The 16,582-nt window shown below is 35.3% G+C and overlaps 2 protein-coding genes across 3 annotated transcripts; one reads left to right on the plus strand and one right to left on the minus strand.

The window, feature by feature from the left end:
* Positions 1–214: 214 nt before the first annotated feature.
* Positions 215–6,238, plus strand: LOC120268886 (eukaryotic translation initiation factor-like). Of its 2 annotated transcripts, none has more exons than XM_039276147.1 (9): positions 215–553; positions 2,069–2,140; positions 2,731–2,826; positions 3,021–3,200; positions 3,570–3,667; positions 4,044–4,131; positions 4,234–4,581; positions 4,681–4,923; positions 5,015–6,238. In XM_039276147.1, exons 1-9 carry the CDS (start codon positions 407–409, stop codon positions 5,993–5,995), a joined length of 2,253 nt encoding a protein of 750 aa, XP_039132081.1. In that variant the 5' UTR covers positions 215–406; the 3' UTR covers positions 5,996–6,238. The 2 variants fall into 2 exon arrangements, with proteins under 2 accessions (XP_039132081.1, XP_039132080.1); XM_039276146.1 differs by having other exon boundaries at positions 216–553; positions 3,009–3,200.
* Positions 6,239–6,789: 551 nt separating this feature from the next.
* LOC120268889 (alanine--tRNA ligase) lies at positions 6,790–15,365 on the minus strand. The gene is given in 23 exon segments (XM_039276150.1): positions 6,790–7,146; positions 7,235–7,411; positions 7,517–7,645; positions 7,647–7,700; positions 7,791–7,880; positions 8,231–8,418; positions 8,504–8,612; positions 8,703–8,845; positions 8,921–8,996; positions 9,079–9,150; positions 9,248–9,391; positions 9,899–10,021; positions 10,709–10,810; positions 11,391–11,486; positions 11,582–11,632; positions 11,954–12,013; positions 12,490–12,610; positions 13,064–13,160; positions 13,448–13,577; positions 13,712–13,864; positions 14,018–14,164; positions 14,376–14,516; positions 14,909–15,365. Coding segments are annotated over 23 exon segments (2,841 nt in total). The 5' UTR covers positions 15,275–15,365; the 3' UTR covers positions 6,790–7,074.
* Positions 15,366–16,582: the final 1,217 nt, after the last annotated feature.

The following is a 16,582-nucleotide window of genomic DNA, read 5'->3' on the forward strand; positions in this document are numbered from 1 at the left end:
TATATGTTAGTGAAAAGCATATTAAATTCAATAAAAAAAATTCATAATTAAATATATGCTATTTTTTTTTAATATTTTATTTAGAATTTGGGTCTTGGTATGTGAAACAGGCTTATCGGATTTAGAATCCGATAGGATCTAGGATCCGAATGGCAATTAGTTATATAGCCCCCTGAAAAATAATAAAATTTATGAAAAGGCCCTTCTTTCAGACACTATAAAAGGGCTTCCTTTTCCGAGCGAGCGAGCGATCTCTCTCCTCTTTGAGAGGGTTTCTCACTTGCGATTCGAAAAGCGAGGTCTTAGAATTCGGTTCGAGGTCATCCGATCGAGATCGAACGGATCTCTTCATCGAGGCTGCTTCAGAGACGGATTTCGGGATCTAGGTAACCGGCGAAGTGTGTGGATGGATCAGACGGTCATCAGTCTCCGGCCAGGTGGCGGCGGTGGGCGTCCTAGGCTCTTTGCTCCCCGGTTTGACGTCTCGGCTCTTGGAGCTGAGACTACGGGGTTTCGCACTCATGGAGGCGTTGGCACGGAGTTGCAGATTAAGGTGAGAGAGAAATTGGGCGGTTTTGGATCTAGGGTTGATTCTTTTTTATTTTTAATATTTTATTTGTAGTGGATTTGGTGATTTGAGTTTGGATTTGTTGGAAAGGTGGCGAATTGATGGGTGTGGTGGTAGGTTTAGGGTTAGGAGCTTGGTTTTGGGTGTGTTTGGTGGAATTTGGGTTTATTTTATTGTGAATTGGGTTTAATTGTGGCAAAGATTCGAACTTGAAGGAATAAGGAGATAGGTTTATTAGGTAAGCGTAAAGGTTGCGTCTTGGTTGGATATGGTGGTATATTTAGATTTGGAAGCTACGGTTTTGGGACATGTATTAGATTAAAGGATATATTGGACCATGAGTTTTGTGGATTTTAGTGTTTGGAATTTTAAGTTTGTGGACTTATTTGTGGTTGATTGAAATTGTAAAAGATGATCAGAGGCAATCATCACTTTTAAGATGATACTTCGAGTAGATTGGTTAGCTCATTTCTTTAGGATTTATTTGATTGAAATCCAATACTTCCTTTGGGTCTTTACAATTGTTTGTTTCTTTTCCTGCATATATTTTCATGCAGTGTTGTGTATCCGGAAGCAGGTGGACTTGCTTTTATGTTCTGTGATGAAGTTTGCAACTCAAAAAATGAGGATTTATTTGTCTTTGATTGAAAAAAAAAACGCTTCACATAATGAAGAGGCAATGGTACGTATAAAAAATGAGAGGAGGCAGGAATTACTATTGAGATAATACTGACAGAAGATTGGTTAGTTCATTTTCTTAGGTTTAATTTGACTGACATTCACTCCATTGGGTCTGCATATTTATGGTTTTCTTCCTGCTATGTGATTTCAATCAGTTTCTTGGATGTTGTTTTTGTTTTGTGTGATGATGTTTGCACCTTTGAGTATGAGAATTTACTTGTGTTTGATTGAAAAAAATCCTAATGAGGCAAGGACGTGTGTAAAAGATAATAAGAGGCAATAATCTCTATGAAGATACTTCTGACAGAAGATTGGTTTGTTCATGTTCTTAGGATTTATTTGACTGACGTTCGGTGTTTCCTTTGGGGCTTTACATTTGTTGTTTGTTTCCTGCTACATTTGTCTTGGCATCCTTCCTTTGGGGCTTTGCATTTGTTGTTTGTTTCCTGCTACATTTGTCTTGGCATCCTGTTATATGTTTTCAATTGTCGTCTTGCATATCATTGTTTTTGTTCTCTGTCATGGCATTTGCAATCTTGCATGTGAGGATTTATTTATATTTGGTTGAAAATATTTACACAATGAGGTGGAAAGGACATTTGTAAAATGTGATATAAGAGGCAAGAATCACTAACGAGATAATTACAGGGGAAGATTAGGTTAGTTCATTTTCATAGGCGTTAATTGAGTGATGGTCAAGACTTTCTTTGATATTCACACTTGACATTTGTTTACTGTTACACGTTCTACAGTGATGCATATCATATCACTGAAAACTTATCCTCGTATTAATTTGGCTATGATTATTTTATATGTCAGACTGGTGATGCGAGATTTGAAGGTCATGAGCACATTCATTATACAAGGGATCAACTTCTAAAACTTAGAGAGGTACCTTTTCTTTTGGTATTTGCTTTCCTTGGTCATTATTGCAAATGATAATATGGTGAAGTTGCAAGACATGTAATTATTTTCTTATGCTTTGTGAGTTCTTTCTTCTTTTTGTTATGCATCATTGACTTATTATGTAAACGGAGGAAGAAGTGATCAAGGTTGGAAGGAAGCCAATTGTTGAGGGAAGCTTACTATGAGATGCCCGCCAATTTTGCTTTGAGTTCTTTTATTGGAATGCTTTGCTGAATTTCTTTCACGTCCGTTTCTAATCTTTTTTCCATGTTAATGTGCAACCAAATAAGTTTCTAAATTTTGCACAAGCATTCAACCCTGAAGCCTGAACTTCTACTTTTGATTGTGTAGAGTTCTGATTTTTGCTTTTTATGATCTTTTTAACATGGGTTCTGCATTACTGTTTGGCTATTGTAAATTTGCATCTATGCTGTCAATTATGTTTGACAGTTGGCACTGGAGAAAAGGGCATTGAAAAAGATACTGACCAAGCAATATATTTGCCCAAATTTTCAAGTGATTTTTTTGTTTCATTTAAAAATCTTTCTTTTCAATGACTTGGTATTTCCGTCCAGGCTGTTGATGTCCCAAATGATATTCTGAAAATCAAGCAAGAGATAGATGCTGAGCTTTTGGTTGAAGATCAAACTTGGGGACACAATGATGCTAATGTGAGTATTGTTATGCTTTTTGTTCTTGCATGTAATTCATTGATGGGAATGTAATTTAGGATGCTTCCTCCTTTGGATTCTCTAGCACAATCATAAAATATAGTATTCAAATAGGTTTCTTGATTTCCATCTTATTCTGATGATTATAATGCGTTGTTATTAACACATCTATTTATGTTTAGTTGCAAAATCAGTCACAGAGTCGTTATTCTGAGCTAGACAATCGTGATTGGCGCAGCCGACCTACCTCATCACAGCTAGTTTCAGAGGAGAGATCATGGGAGGCAATTCGTGACAATAAAGAGTCAGGCTCATCCATGTCAAGACAAGATCAATGGACTTCTCATAAAGATCAAACATCATCCTCCCAAGGGGTAATTTTCATATTTTATTAATTGCTATTTGATTGAAATTATTTGGGAAATTCTTCTTTTACGAAATGCTTGCTTTCATTTTTGTTATGAGGCTTTACTTTTGTTCATCATCAAAGTATAACGAAAGCAGATTTACTTGTAATTAACTCGTTAAATGTGCTGAATATAATTTCTTTGCTTTCTTGTGAGGTTTACCCAGGTTGTTTGGGGAATTCCTTGTTCTTTAATATGATTGATGACACACAGCTATATAATTGTTCTGATCTTCGGGATATGGCCAAGTTGTAGTAGTTATAAAGATTTTACAGTTTTTACTCCATATTAATTTTGGAGGAATGTAACTCACTTTGATTGATTGTCATTAATCAGGTAGGACCTACTCCTACTCTACTCAAGGCAGAGGTTCCATGGTCTGCTCGAAGAGGAAATCTTTCTGAAAAAGAACAAGTTCTGAAAACTGCGAAAGGGTAACTAGCACAAACATTGAATCTAACATAGAGAAATTTTCCCTTTTGATTCTTTTTGAACTATATTTATGCAAGATAACCTTTATTGTAGCCTTTTTCTAGTGGAGACTCATTGGGCTTGACATACTTAACAGCTGCAAGACAAATAAATAGGGATTTATGCTCATTGGATGAATTGAATGTCCTATGTATGGCATATGAACAGAGTTTATAAGTTAATTTTTGCTCCTGTATACTTGCAACAGACTATGGACATTCCTTATATTTTTTTCCCTGAACAGGCTGTTTCTGAAGTTTTCTAATATGATCAACTGTGGTTCTGATTGATTGATAACATTAATTTTATAACTTTTTTTTTCTTTCATGTTTGATGCAGTATACTGAACAAACTGACTCCAGAGAAATTTGATCTTCTCAAGGGCCAATTAATTGATTCAGGAATCACAACACCTGATATTCTGAAGGTATTTGTGCCATCTTCTGTGAATTTTCTTTTGTCGAATTAAAAATTTTGGCTTAGCTTTGACTTGTGATCTTGTTCTGCTAAATATGCTATAATATTGCAGAGTGTCATCGAGCTCATATTTGACAAAGCGGTCTTGGAGCCAACCTTCTGCCCCATGTATGCCCAATTATGTTCTGAGCTCAATGAAAGCCTTCAACCGTTTCCATCTGAAGAGCCTGGTGGAAAAGAAATTACATTTAGGCGCATTTTACTAGATAACTGCCAGGAGGCATTTGAAGGTGCTGACAGTTTAAGGGCCGAGATCAGGAAATTGGGTCCGGAGCAAGAAATTGAACGGCAGGATAAAGAAAGAATACTTAAGCTCCGAACTCTTGGTAACATCCGCCTTATCGGAGAGCTTTTAAAGCAAAAGATGGTGCCGGAGAAATTAGTTCATCATATTGTTCAGGTTCAGAGATTTACTATTTCTGATTTTTCTGCTTTTCTTTGGTGGACTTTGCAAAAATTTTCCTACTAAGTCTATGTTTCACATGACAACTACATGCAGGTGCTACTTGGACATGACCCCAAAGTATGTCCTGCAGAAGAGAATGTCGAGGCACTTTGCCAGCTCTTCAATACTATTGGCAAGCAGTTGGATGAAAACAAAAAGTCTCGGCGTTTTAATGATGCCTACTTCAACCGGGTGAAAGAGTTGACTAGAAACCCCCAACTCGCAGCACGTTTGAAGTTTATGGTTCGAGATGTTCTAGATCTGCGTGCCAATAACTGGATTCCTCGTCGTGAAGAGGTATTCTTTTCTACTGATTCAACGTGGCCCCTTTAATATTTACCTGTTCTTTGACAGATATCTCATTTTCTTGCTTCCCCTGATTTTGCAGATGAAGGCAAAAACAATATCAGAAATCCACACAGAGGCAGAAAAGAATCTCGGGCTGCGTCCTGGAGCAACTGCAAGCATGAGAAATAGTCATAGCACCGGCTCATTGGGAAGCCCAGGTGCTTTCCCTGCAAATATTCCTCCCGGTATTGGTGGTATGATGCCTGGAATGCCCGGTGCAAGAAGGATGCCCGGAATGCCAGGACTCGATGGCGACAACTGGGAAGTTCAGCGAACTAAATCTTCGCACAAGGGTGGTGTTTCTTCTGCGCAGTCTCATGTTCTCGGAAAGCCATCCTCTATTAATCCCCGGCTATTAATACAAGGCAGCAGCAGCGTTATAGCTGGGAAAACTAGTGCATTGTTGCAAGGCTCACGGTCTTCTTCTAATCCAGTTTCTGTTTCGATGAACCCTTCAAAGCCTCTTGCTCAAACAATTACCGAAAAGGCTGTGCCTGCTTCGAGATTGAGCACTGATGAGCTGCATAAGAAGACGGTTTCTCTCTTGGAGGAGTACTTCCACATCCGCATGCTTGACGAAGCATTCGAATGTGTGGTGGAGCTCAAGAGCCCGGATTACCATCCGGAGCTTGTCAAGGAGGCCATCAATCTTGCATTGGATAAGGGATCGAATTGTCCCGAGTTGGTTGGGAGGCTCTTGGAACATTTATTCGTCAAGAAGGTTCTCACATCAGGGGACCTCGGAACTGGTTGTTTGCTTTATGGCTCAATGATTGACGATATCGCCATTGACCTACCGAAATCGCCGTCACAGTTTGGTGAAATTGTCGGGAAGTTGATTTCGATCAATGCTGTGAGTTTTAAGACTGTAGAAGAAATCCTGAAGAAAGTGGAAGATTCAATGTTTAAGACGCCGATATTCATTGCCGCGTTGAGAAATGTCGAAGTGAGCTCGTCTGGTCAAGCGATTATTAGCGCGCAATCGGCAGATATTGAAGCTTGTCGGAACTTGCTTTCTTGAAAGGAAATTATGGAATGTTTGATCATGAGAAGTTGAAAGTTGTCAGGTCTGTAGTTTTGATAAAACTCTGTTTCATTTCTATTTCTATTTCCATTTTTTGTTTTTTGTTTTTTTGTTTTTGGGTCATTTAGAGGTGAAAAACTTGTGTTATAATGAGCATAAGCAGAGGTGTGATGGATATTTGATTTTGTTGAGTTTGTATATTTCTGCGAGATTAAAATCAGTGTCTGATTATCAATTCAAGATGAAAGAAAATGAAATTTTCTAGCTTTTCTTTTGTGTATAGATATGTGTGTGTATATTTTGTAACTATATAAAAAAATGACATAAAAATGAGTGAAAATAATGTGAATGCAATATGAGTTTCTAAAAAGATTAATATCAAAGTTGCCTCCTAATGAGATCTTTACTAAGATGTGAATTAGATCTTTAATCAGATAAAATGCTTTAAAAATACCTCATATTTCATTTATTTATTTGACAGAAATGTCTTTCAGTTTTTTTTAAATAAAAACATGTAATATTAAATGAAAATTTATGTGGAGAATACGCAAATGTCAGACTGTTTTGAATTTTTCATAAATTTATAATTCATTTTCCCTTATTATCTAAAACAATTTTTTTTTTAATTTTCATAAATTATTGTTGTTAATTAATTTTTTTCCTTCCAAGAACTAAAAGTTAATTCCTCTTTTTAACTAAGTCACTATAAAAGCACTTCTCATACACTGAAAAATTAAATAACTTCAGTCAGCCAAACACAGCTAATTTTTTCTTTTAAAACCCAAAAAAAATGGGGTAAGAATTGTTTCTATTGAAACCAATCCAAACTTGCATAAATAAATCAAGTGTGAAAAATTGTTGTCTTGAGTAAAGCTTCTCTTACATGCACACATAATATCATCTGTGGTGAAATGTTCATGTGAGATCGATGTTTGATCGTTATAACTAGAATGAACTTAATTTTTTCTTTTTCCGAAGACATAAAATCACTTCGTTTATCTTCGAAGTACTCCGAATCGATTGAATCGCGCAGACTCTGAGAAAGCAAGAAAGCATTAATCTGCTGATTCAGTGTGCTACCTCAACTTGAGTGACGCGAAATTAGCCGCGATATCCATGGCCTCTTGAACATTAGAGGCATTACTTCCCTGTAAAGTTCATCAAACAAGCCGAAAACAATTAATCAAACAAGATAGTGTTAATTATTTGTTTTTTTTAATCTGTTTAACGACGAACCTGGCCTTGAGCAATGCCATTTTTCCCTCCACCACCTTTCCCTTTAAGAGGCACCATTGTAGCAGTCAGCCACTCAAGAACCACCAAACCATCCTTCGATCCATTGTTTGGCACTGCTGCGCATACCAGCGCCTTGTTCGTCGTCTCATCCGTGCTGAATATCATAATCGGCAATCCCTGCATAAAAGATTTCAATAATTGCAGAAAAAGAAAACACTAAATCCGAGTTCCCGACAATTGGTTTCAAAGGATTAGTCCCCGGACAATCTTGTTTCCATTTACCTTCTGATCCACGACCTTGAGCACGGCTTCTCGAACTGCAGTGGTGTCTAGACCCACATTGACACGGATTAGGCAGAATGCCTTCGATTGTGAAACAGCGGCATCGGCTGCGTCCATTGCAGCCTTTATTGCTTTTATGGATATTTTCCTCGCCAATCTTCTTTTTCGCCTTCCTAAGTTGATCCTGGTAAAATGAAAAGACAAAGTATGAACTAACCTTTTTCTTCAGTTCACTGGTAGCATATGATTTGAATGAATAAATAGTTTTGTATACCTCGAGTTGGGAGATCTTTGCTCTAAGATCTGCTTTCAGGGCTGCTGGAATGGCAGCAGCATCTGTTTTGCTTTTAAGGGATGCAACTTTCTGTGAGAAACACATGGTAAAATTAACATCACAATTTTATTATAAAACGTATTAATCACAAACAGAACTGAAATTCAGAATCCAAGATAGATACAAGTCAGTATATCTCCAGCTTGACAATGGTAATGCACAATGAGAATCTACCACATTTATCAATGACCGATAGACGACAAAGTTCTAATCTCACTCCTGATAGCATGGGTATGAGAGAATGTAAGTTCACATGCCAATGCTCAATAATAATGTCGTAAGCTATAGTTCCCTAAACCTTTGGAAACGATAGAAATATATCACGATGACAAGATAATTATCTTGCTATAATGATTTTTTTTTTCCTTTTTTAAAATTACCTTCTCCAGTATTGCTCCTTCGGATTTTGATGCATCTTTTATTTCAGAATCAAGAGAGGCAGCCAACTCCAATGCCTTGAATGCAAGCTCAGTTGTCACTGCAGTTACTCTACGAACTCCCTTCGCAATTCCCTCCTCAGATAATAACGCAAAGGCTTTTGCTTCCCGTGTGTTTGATATATGTGTTCCTAACATGGTTACAGAGAGGATAGTTTTATGAAATGGGAAAATAAAAGCGCACAAAGACTTTTTTAGAGGTTACCAAAGGACTACCTCCACATAATTCTGTGGAAATTGACAACCACTCTTTGCTATCTGGATTGGTAAGAATTTCCTCCACCTTCCGTCCAATGGACACAACCCTAACTGGGTCAGGATAGACCTACAATGTGGATGGCATAGAAAAGAATGCTTGAGATTTTACAGGATATGAAGTATGCTGAAAGAATCATGGGAGGCAACAATAACTCACTTCACCAAAGACAGCTCTTAATCCATTAATGAGTTTTGCATCAGCCAGTTTTGTCTCGGTTGCAAAAACATCCAATTCATCTTTAATCTGTTGATTCACGATTGATTCAATTTTTCTCAGGTCTTCTGGGTGGATAGGTTTCCCTGTTGACAGTTCATTGAAGAAATATGAAGCTGCTCATATGCCAATACTAAAGTGAATCAATGTAAAAAATTTACCATGAGAGAAATCAAATCTTAGCTTTTCAGGTAGAACAATGGAACCCTTCTGATCAACATGATCACCAAGTACCTCCTGCAATTATTTGAAGAAATAAGGGCAAGGTAGACGGGAATAGATTTACAAGTGAACTTTTTAAAACATGAATTTTTCATACCCGAAGTGCAAAATTTAGCATATGAGTGCATGTGTGATTAGGAGCAATAAGTGCCCGTCTTCCAAAGTCAACCTGCCATTTAACCAGAGATGGTGTGCAAGCAATAATATATACAGATCACTCTAAAAACAGTAGCATAAAATAATCAACTATTGACTTTCAATTTCACCTTGCAGATTACTTCGTCACCAACTGAAAGTGCCACTGTCCCTCTTGAAAAAGAACCAATGTGGACAATGAAGCCAGCATACACTTGAACATTATCAACTTGAAAACATCCAAATGATCCTTCAAGAGACCCGATATCATATATCTGAATTCACAGCAAATGAGTCAAACAAAGCAATTTTTGGTGCATATATTGTAGTTATGGATGAGACAGAATCAGGAATTTCAAAGAACTGAAACATTCAAGTTCTAAGTTTCAAGGCAACTGATTTGCTTTAATTGCTTTTTTCGTAAATATCACAGCCTAAAACTATAAAGCAAGTTTTAAGGAGGATAGGAAAATCGATATGTACCCACATGTCAATGTAATGTACTTGGTTTTACCTACCTATCTTATGCACAAATTTCAAGCAAAGAGTAAGTCATGATATGGGTTATTTCAAGCATGATTCTGAGAAAGAACACACACGAGATACCAATATTTTGGATAACAAGTTAGCAATCTCCATTATATGTTTCTGAAAAGAACTTCATGGTTAGATATCAATAGTTAACAAATAAAATACACTGTTAAAGCTTCTACATGGCATTGAAGGTAAAGAAAGATGAAATTAAGCCAGGTTTGTTTTAGTTTCAGTTTTTATCACTATACCTGACCACCTTGCTCAGCATAAAAGCTTGTACTTTCAAGAACAATACCAACATCAGCACCAGGAGAGACTGTCTCTAGAAACTCGGACCCTGTGTAGATAGCTTTTACCACACTTTTGTGGTCCTAACAAAAGAAATAAAACATATAAAATATGAGCAACGGATTATAACTGTTCAACTTTCAAGTAGATGAGAATATTCCTTAGAGATCATCTGAGAACCAAGGTCCATCTGACATTCTAATACAGGTCAAAGACATACGAAGAGCAGACTTTTAAATTATAGTAAACATCTAACATGGCATGGATTTTGGAGAAACCCAACCTTATCCACATGCAAGATTAAGTAACATTGTAGCAGACTAAAAATCTCAATTATGGTGGCTAATACACAAATTATCCTTCATATAGCATCATTCTCTAGTCCATGCATAGAGTACTGTCTGCATATTAAATATCACTGGTAACATAGGGAGAAAATAATGAGATCACTAATTACATAAAGAACATGAACCAATTTAGCAAACCTCAAATATGAATCTAACTATTAAAAAAGCATGTTGTGGTAGTCAATAACAAATGAAAAAACTAAACATGTTCTGTCATGAAAACAATTCGAAGGCCATGCCAGCATATGTTGACGAGCCATCTACATAATATAGTTAGATATGCAAACTTATTCTAGAAGGAGAACAACAGGCACTTGATTCTTAATTGTCAACAATTTGAATGAACAACAGTCAAGATCCATTTCACATCCTAGAAAAGACAACACTATACGAACAGAAAAAATTCATAATAAATTTTCTCACCTTGTACCAAGTGAACTTATAGCTATCATCTGTTGCAGCCACTCCCCTTCTTCGCAGCTCTGATGTTGCATCCGCCTCCATAACAATAGAGTCACCGAGCAACTGCAAGCATTGATATAAACATCAAACAAATATAAAAGGCAAGTGGAGGAAAAAAAAAACATCTCTGATATTAAGGATCAAGTTAATATCTAAAAAAATGAAATCACTCAAAGAAACTGTTCAGAATAAAAACAACAGACGCCTGGCAGGTGACCAACCAGAGGCACTCTAACAAAAAATAAACTGGATACTCAATGTGATTTTATACAAATAGTCCAAATGTTGTATGAAGACAGATCAATCCACATTGATAGCTCATGGTAAGTATTACCACCAAAACAGAATAACTTCGAAAACTTTTAATGATGATATAGAAATGCATATATTCAACCTAAAGGAATGCTCCTGAAATAAGAAGGTAGAAGGTAGAAATAAATAACATTGAGGCTGTTTCTATACAAAACAATAGGCAACTAACCATTTTTCAATTGAATATTTATAAAATAGTACAAATTCACATGTATGCCTGAGCTGATTCTTTGTACATATTAGGAACAATTATAATCATTGGCAAGTATAGAGCATAGAGGATATGACTATTCCTAATAAACCAAATATAAAAGCAGCAGAAAAATTCAACCTTATTGCGGGCACTCCTGGCTTTTTCTCTGGCTTCTTCCATAGCAATATTAAAACCCTCTACATCAACAGTTAAACCTCTTTCTTCAGCCATCAGCTGTTGTAGTAGAACAAGGTGAGGAAAGGGGCAAATTACCATTTGAAGAAGCCTGGAATTATAGTTTTACACATACATAATATACAAGTGGTTACCTGTGTCAAATCCATTGGGAAGCCAAAGGTATCCCACAAAACAAATGCATCCTGAAACCAAGACAATCAAACAATAACCACGCATTTAAAGTACATGAGTTCCAGCGAAAAATAGGCATATTTATCTAATGAATGAAAAAGTGAAGGTGAGGGAATCCCAGAAATGTTTAGGAAAATTATTGGACCAGTGAAAACAGTGTAAGTCATCTACTTTCCTCTTGTTAATGCATGTTATAGCTTATGTAGATGAACTACATAGGTTAAAATTAATGTGGGTATCTCACAACAGTAACACTATAACACAGAATCATAGTTGATCATATGCATGAATGTTCAAAGAAATGCATGGATAAATAGATAAGAAGCGCATACCTGCCCACTCAGTTTATTTCCCTGAACATCCTGAGCAGCCTTCTTAAACTTCTCAATTCCCTACAAATAAGAAAACACAACAAATATATTTCATAGAAGGAATACAAAATGAACATGTCTGTCTACTGCCTACCTACATATATACTGATGAGCATAGAACTTATTTGACAAACAACATATGTGGAATAATATATTAACAACAGATACAACAAAGTAAATCTAATATGGCATGAACGATGTTTATGACTAAAATGGTTGCGACAGACACAAACATAATTTCACAAAAAATAAAATAAAATAAAGTATAACACCCTAGAACAACTTAAAATGCCAGTAGCTTGCATCGTGCTGAATAATAGTTGTTAAAAGGAGAAAAAGAAATAGCCAACATTCTAAAGTGAAAAAGTTCACAGATTGGATACAAGAAAACAAATATATATGGATCTGAAATGGAATGATACTTCCGCAAATAGTGTTAATTTCAAAATATAGTGAAAAAAGAAAAGAGAACGGATTTGCCAAATTTAAACTTTCACCTTAACTAATGTCCTCCCAAAACTTGCTTCCTCCTCTGCGATAATGTCTCTGATTTTTTTCTCATGCTGCTTTAGTTCAGGAAAAACATCACCCATCACTTCGACCACAACACCTACAAGCCTGCATTGAATCATCTGATTATAATAGATACAAAAGCCATTTATAAAAAAAAATAAAAAAATAAAAAAATAAAAATAAAAACAGAAGATTTTGTTATAACTCAAGCAACAAATGAAGAAAAATAAATAAAATGATTACACCAAGTATATGCTTTGATTTAATACAGTGCAAGCATGACTTTTATATATATATATATATATATTAAAGACTTATGGCATAACCAACACAGAGCTTAGCAGGTGGTGTAAAAAACAAGACAATTAGATAACTAAGGTCCTCTCTCAATCAACATTCTTATCTGTTTCCTTCATACTCTAAGAAAACAGCCATTCAAATCAAAAGAGTAACAGAAACAATTGATAGGCCACAGAAAAGTATCAATAGAAGCTGAAATAAGAATGAAAAATTAACACATAATTACATAAATTGTTTGAAACAAAAAATTTTCCTTACCCACTGAAAAATCCTTCTTGTGCCTTTAAGACTTCTCTACCATACCGCACAGCTCTTCGTAAAATGCGTCTTAATACATATTCTCTCCCCTCATTGCCTGAACACACAAAATGTTCTTGGGCATAAGCTATGTGACTTTTATGAAGTGGAGAACAAAAGAGCAACTTTCACAGTTGAAGTGCAGAGAGTAAATATGATGGGCATTAAGGGACCTATATAAAGAGCTCATTGTATAAATCCATTACCACTCTGCTGAGTCTGCTCACGCTTAGAGATAGAAATTAAAAATTTGAATATATATTGTCTGATTTTATTGAATAGTCTGTTTATGTGCAATTTCTTTATACCAGTTCTAAGTGAAGAACTTTTTAATTAAATTTTCACCTGGACGAGAGCCATCGGCAATAGCAAAGGAGAGTGTTCTTATGTGATCAGCCACCACTCTATAAGCCATATCAATTTTATCAACATCATCAGCCCCTACTTTTCCGGAGTATGGGCGAGCACCAGTTGCCTACAAGAAAGAAAAGGAGTGAACAAATTAATCAGCACCAAGTTCAGAATCATATCCAATTATTTGTTACAACTTAATGAATACATAGAGAAACAGAATGTTCCAGTTGAAGCTACAGTCTAATATGACTTCACCTGCTGGATGGCTTCAAATATTGGCAAGAATACATCAGTATCATAATTGCTCATTTTCTTCTGGAGAACAGAAGTGAGACGTTCAAATCCCAATCCTGTGTCCACATGTTTAGAAGGTAAAGGCTTTAATGTGCCATCACTTTCCCTATTGAACTGCACCCAAAAAAAAAAAAAAATTTCAACACTGTTTTTTAACTTCAAACATGAGCACAAATAAGAATAATTTTCATTTTGAAATTATAAAAGAAATAAAAATTTCCAAAGTTCAACAACCAGGCTAAAGCATAAGAAGTAGGATTTATAGACCTGTATAAATACAAGGTTCCAAATTTCAATGCATGTGGGATCATCATTATTGACCAAAGATGCAGCATCTCGGTTACCAAGGCGATCAAAATGGATTTCAGTACAAGGGCCACAGGGGCCAGTATCTCCCATCTCCCAGAAGTTGTCCTGTTCAGAATTCACCCATGGAAAATACATTATGAGAAGCAAGCATATCAACAAGGTATGGAGTATCATCACTTCAATAAGACATGATGGAAATTTATAGAACAAAACCAGAAACACTTTCAGCAAAATGTGCAGAAGTATGGATATAGCAGTGATTTATTGAAATTAACAACATTCAAACTGTTCTGAATTTGATAGCACCACAGCTTACCTTGCAACCAAAAGGCAGCACATGACCTGGCGGCAAGTATTTCAACCATAAGTCCTTAGCCTCATTATCAGGTGCAAGACCAGCCTTTTCATCACCTCCAAAATATGTTGCATACAGCCGATCTGTGGGCAGTTTATAAACCTGAATATCCATAAAAAATTACTCTTTACTTTCAAGTAACAAGTGCGGTTTTAATTTGGCAGCCATAAAGCTTAAATTTATCCAATTCTTTCCCAATTCATCAAGACAGGAAACGCATCAAAAAGAGAATAACATACCAATAGAGCATCAAAAACAAACCACAATTAAACTCAAAACATTAGATAGAGCAGAGCCTCAGTAATAGATCCCCCAAGGACCAACTTCCCCAGCAAATTAAAAAGTGGGACAAAAACCATAAAAACCAGAAATTTATTTCAATAATAAGCGCAAGTCTACCATAAAAGAAACAAACTTCTTCTAAACCCTCAATTCCCAAAAAATAATTTAAAGATAAAAAAAAAAAAAAGATTCAAGCTTTAGATCATATATACCACAGTGAGCAGCTCCCAAGCCCAGGCAATAGCCTCCGTCTTGAAATAATCCCCAAAAGACCAATTCCCCAACATCTCAAAGAACGTATGGTGATACGTATCCTTGCCAACATCATCCAAATCATTATGCTTCCCGCCAGCGCGGATGCACTTCTGGGTATTGGCGGCGCGAATGAGCTTCCCAAGCCCAGTGCTAGGGTTAGCAGTGCCGAGAAAGATGGGCTTGAACTGGTTCATGCCGGCGTTGGCAAAGAGGAGAGTAGGGTCATCAAGAGGAACGACAGGGCTGGATGGCCAGTTTGTGTGGCTCCTGCTCTCAAAGTAGGAAATGAAGGTATCCCGAACTCTTCTCGCCGGCCACTCCATCGCCGCCACCGATGAGAAAACCCTAACCCTAGCGCAGCGGAGAAGGGATGACTGGAGGAGGACGAAGGCCAGTATGAGATTTTTTTCTCAAAAAAATGGACTTTTTAGTACTCTTTTATTCTGATTTTATGTTGACAGTGACTTTGGTTATTTATAATTTAAGTATATTTGTTCAGGACCGTTGGATGGTGATCCAACGCTTATGATCATTTTTTATTATTACACTTATTATTAATATTACGGTAAAAAATAAGATGCATAATATTTTAATTGAATATAAACAGTATTACAATGAAATCACAATCATTGATATTTAGAGTAATAGATCATCTTATATAAACAAATAAGAATACTTCGTCGATCCCATTTTTCAAGAGTATGAGTCATTTTATTACTGTTTATGCTACTATTATATAATATCCATATTTTTTTCTCTTTCATGTGATTTCTCACATTTACTTTTTAAATACTACTTCTATGAATGACCCCAAAATGCATTTTTTTTTTATGTTTATATAAATTTTTGCAAGTCTTTATTCAAATTCTATGTCATATTCCGAATCGAAATTAATATAAAATATATATTTTTAATTTTTAAAAAAATCATTTATTTTTGAGAAAAAAATTTTAAAAAATCAATTTGAAAAAAATTAAAAAAAGGCAGAAAGATTATGTGTCAAGTTTTTAAATAATTAATTAATTAAAAAAATTTAAAAAAAAACTGAAATAAAAAAAAATATCATGGATAGTCATAACTTTTTGGGCTCAATATTGTCATACTGTATAATACTATATAAATATTATATAATATTATATATTATTTATTCAGTCTTATATACAAATATTATATAAAATATCAATAGTTAATAATGTATACTGTGTAGGACTATCAAACTCCCAAAATGACCTCTTTAATGTTGTCATATTTGTTTATTTTTTAAATAAGAAAAACTAGTAAGTATTTATTCAAGAGAATAAGTAACAATAAATCTACTAAAATATTGAGTATTCTTATTAGTTTTTATTAATTATCATTTAAATTACTTGGAAACTTGGCTCTCAAGTTTTGACTCGTCTTCTAATCTTTTTATTTTTAGAAGAAAAAAAAAATTAGTTGGGTTCTTTTGCATTTATGCTTTGAAAACATGACAACTTGTAATTTTTTAAGGAAAACTTTTTATTAATCCTTCTTATTTTTTTTAATCATTTAGATTAGTCTCTTTGACAATTTAATATTCCCTATGTTCTTAGTATATAATTGTCCCATTTCATTTCAGTGCTCTTTTTTATTTGTTCATTTATTGGATT

This window comes from Dioscorea cayenensis, chromosome 9, assembly GCF_009730915.1.
Source record: "Dioscorea cayenensis subsp. rotundata cultivar TDr96_F1 chromosome 9, TDr96_F1_v2_PseudoChromosome.rev07_lg8_w22 25.fasta, whole genome shotgun sequence".
In the NCBI taxonomy this organism is placed as follows: Eukaryota; Viridiplantae; Streptophyta; class Magnoliopsida; order Dioscoreales; family Dioscoreaceae; genus Dioscorea; species Dioscorea cayenensis.

Bases quoted from the DNA above. Each gene is read 5' to 3' on its own strand.
- LOC120268886 (XM_039276146.1), top strand. From the start codon at position 407: ATGGATCAGACGGTCATCAGTCTCCGGCCAGGTGGCGGCGGTGGGCGT. The intron at 2,141-2,730 runs GTACCTTTTCTT...ATTTCCGTCCAG, and splicing joins AACTTCTAAAACTTAGAGAG to GCTGTTGATGTCCCAAATGA. The intron at 4,924-5,014 runs GTATTCTTTTCT...CTGATTTTGCAG, and splicing joins GGATTCCTCGTCGTGAAGAG to ATGAAGGCAAAAACAATATC.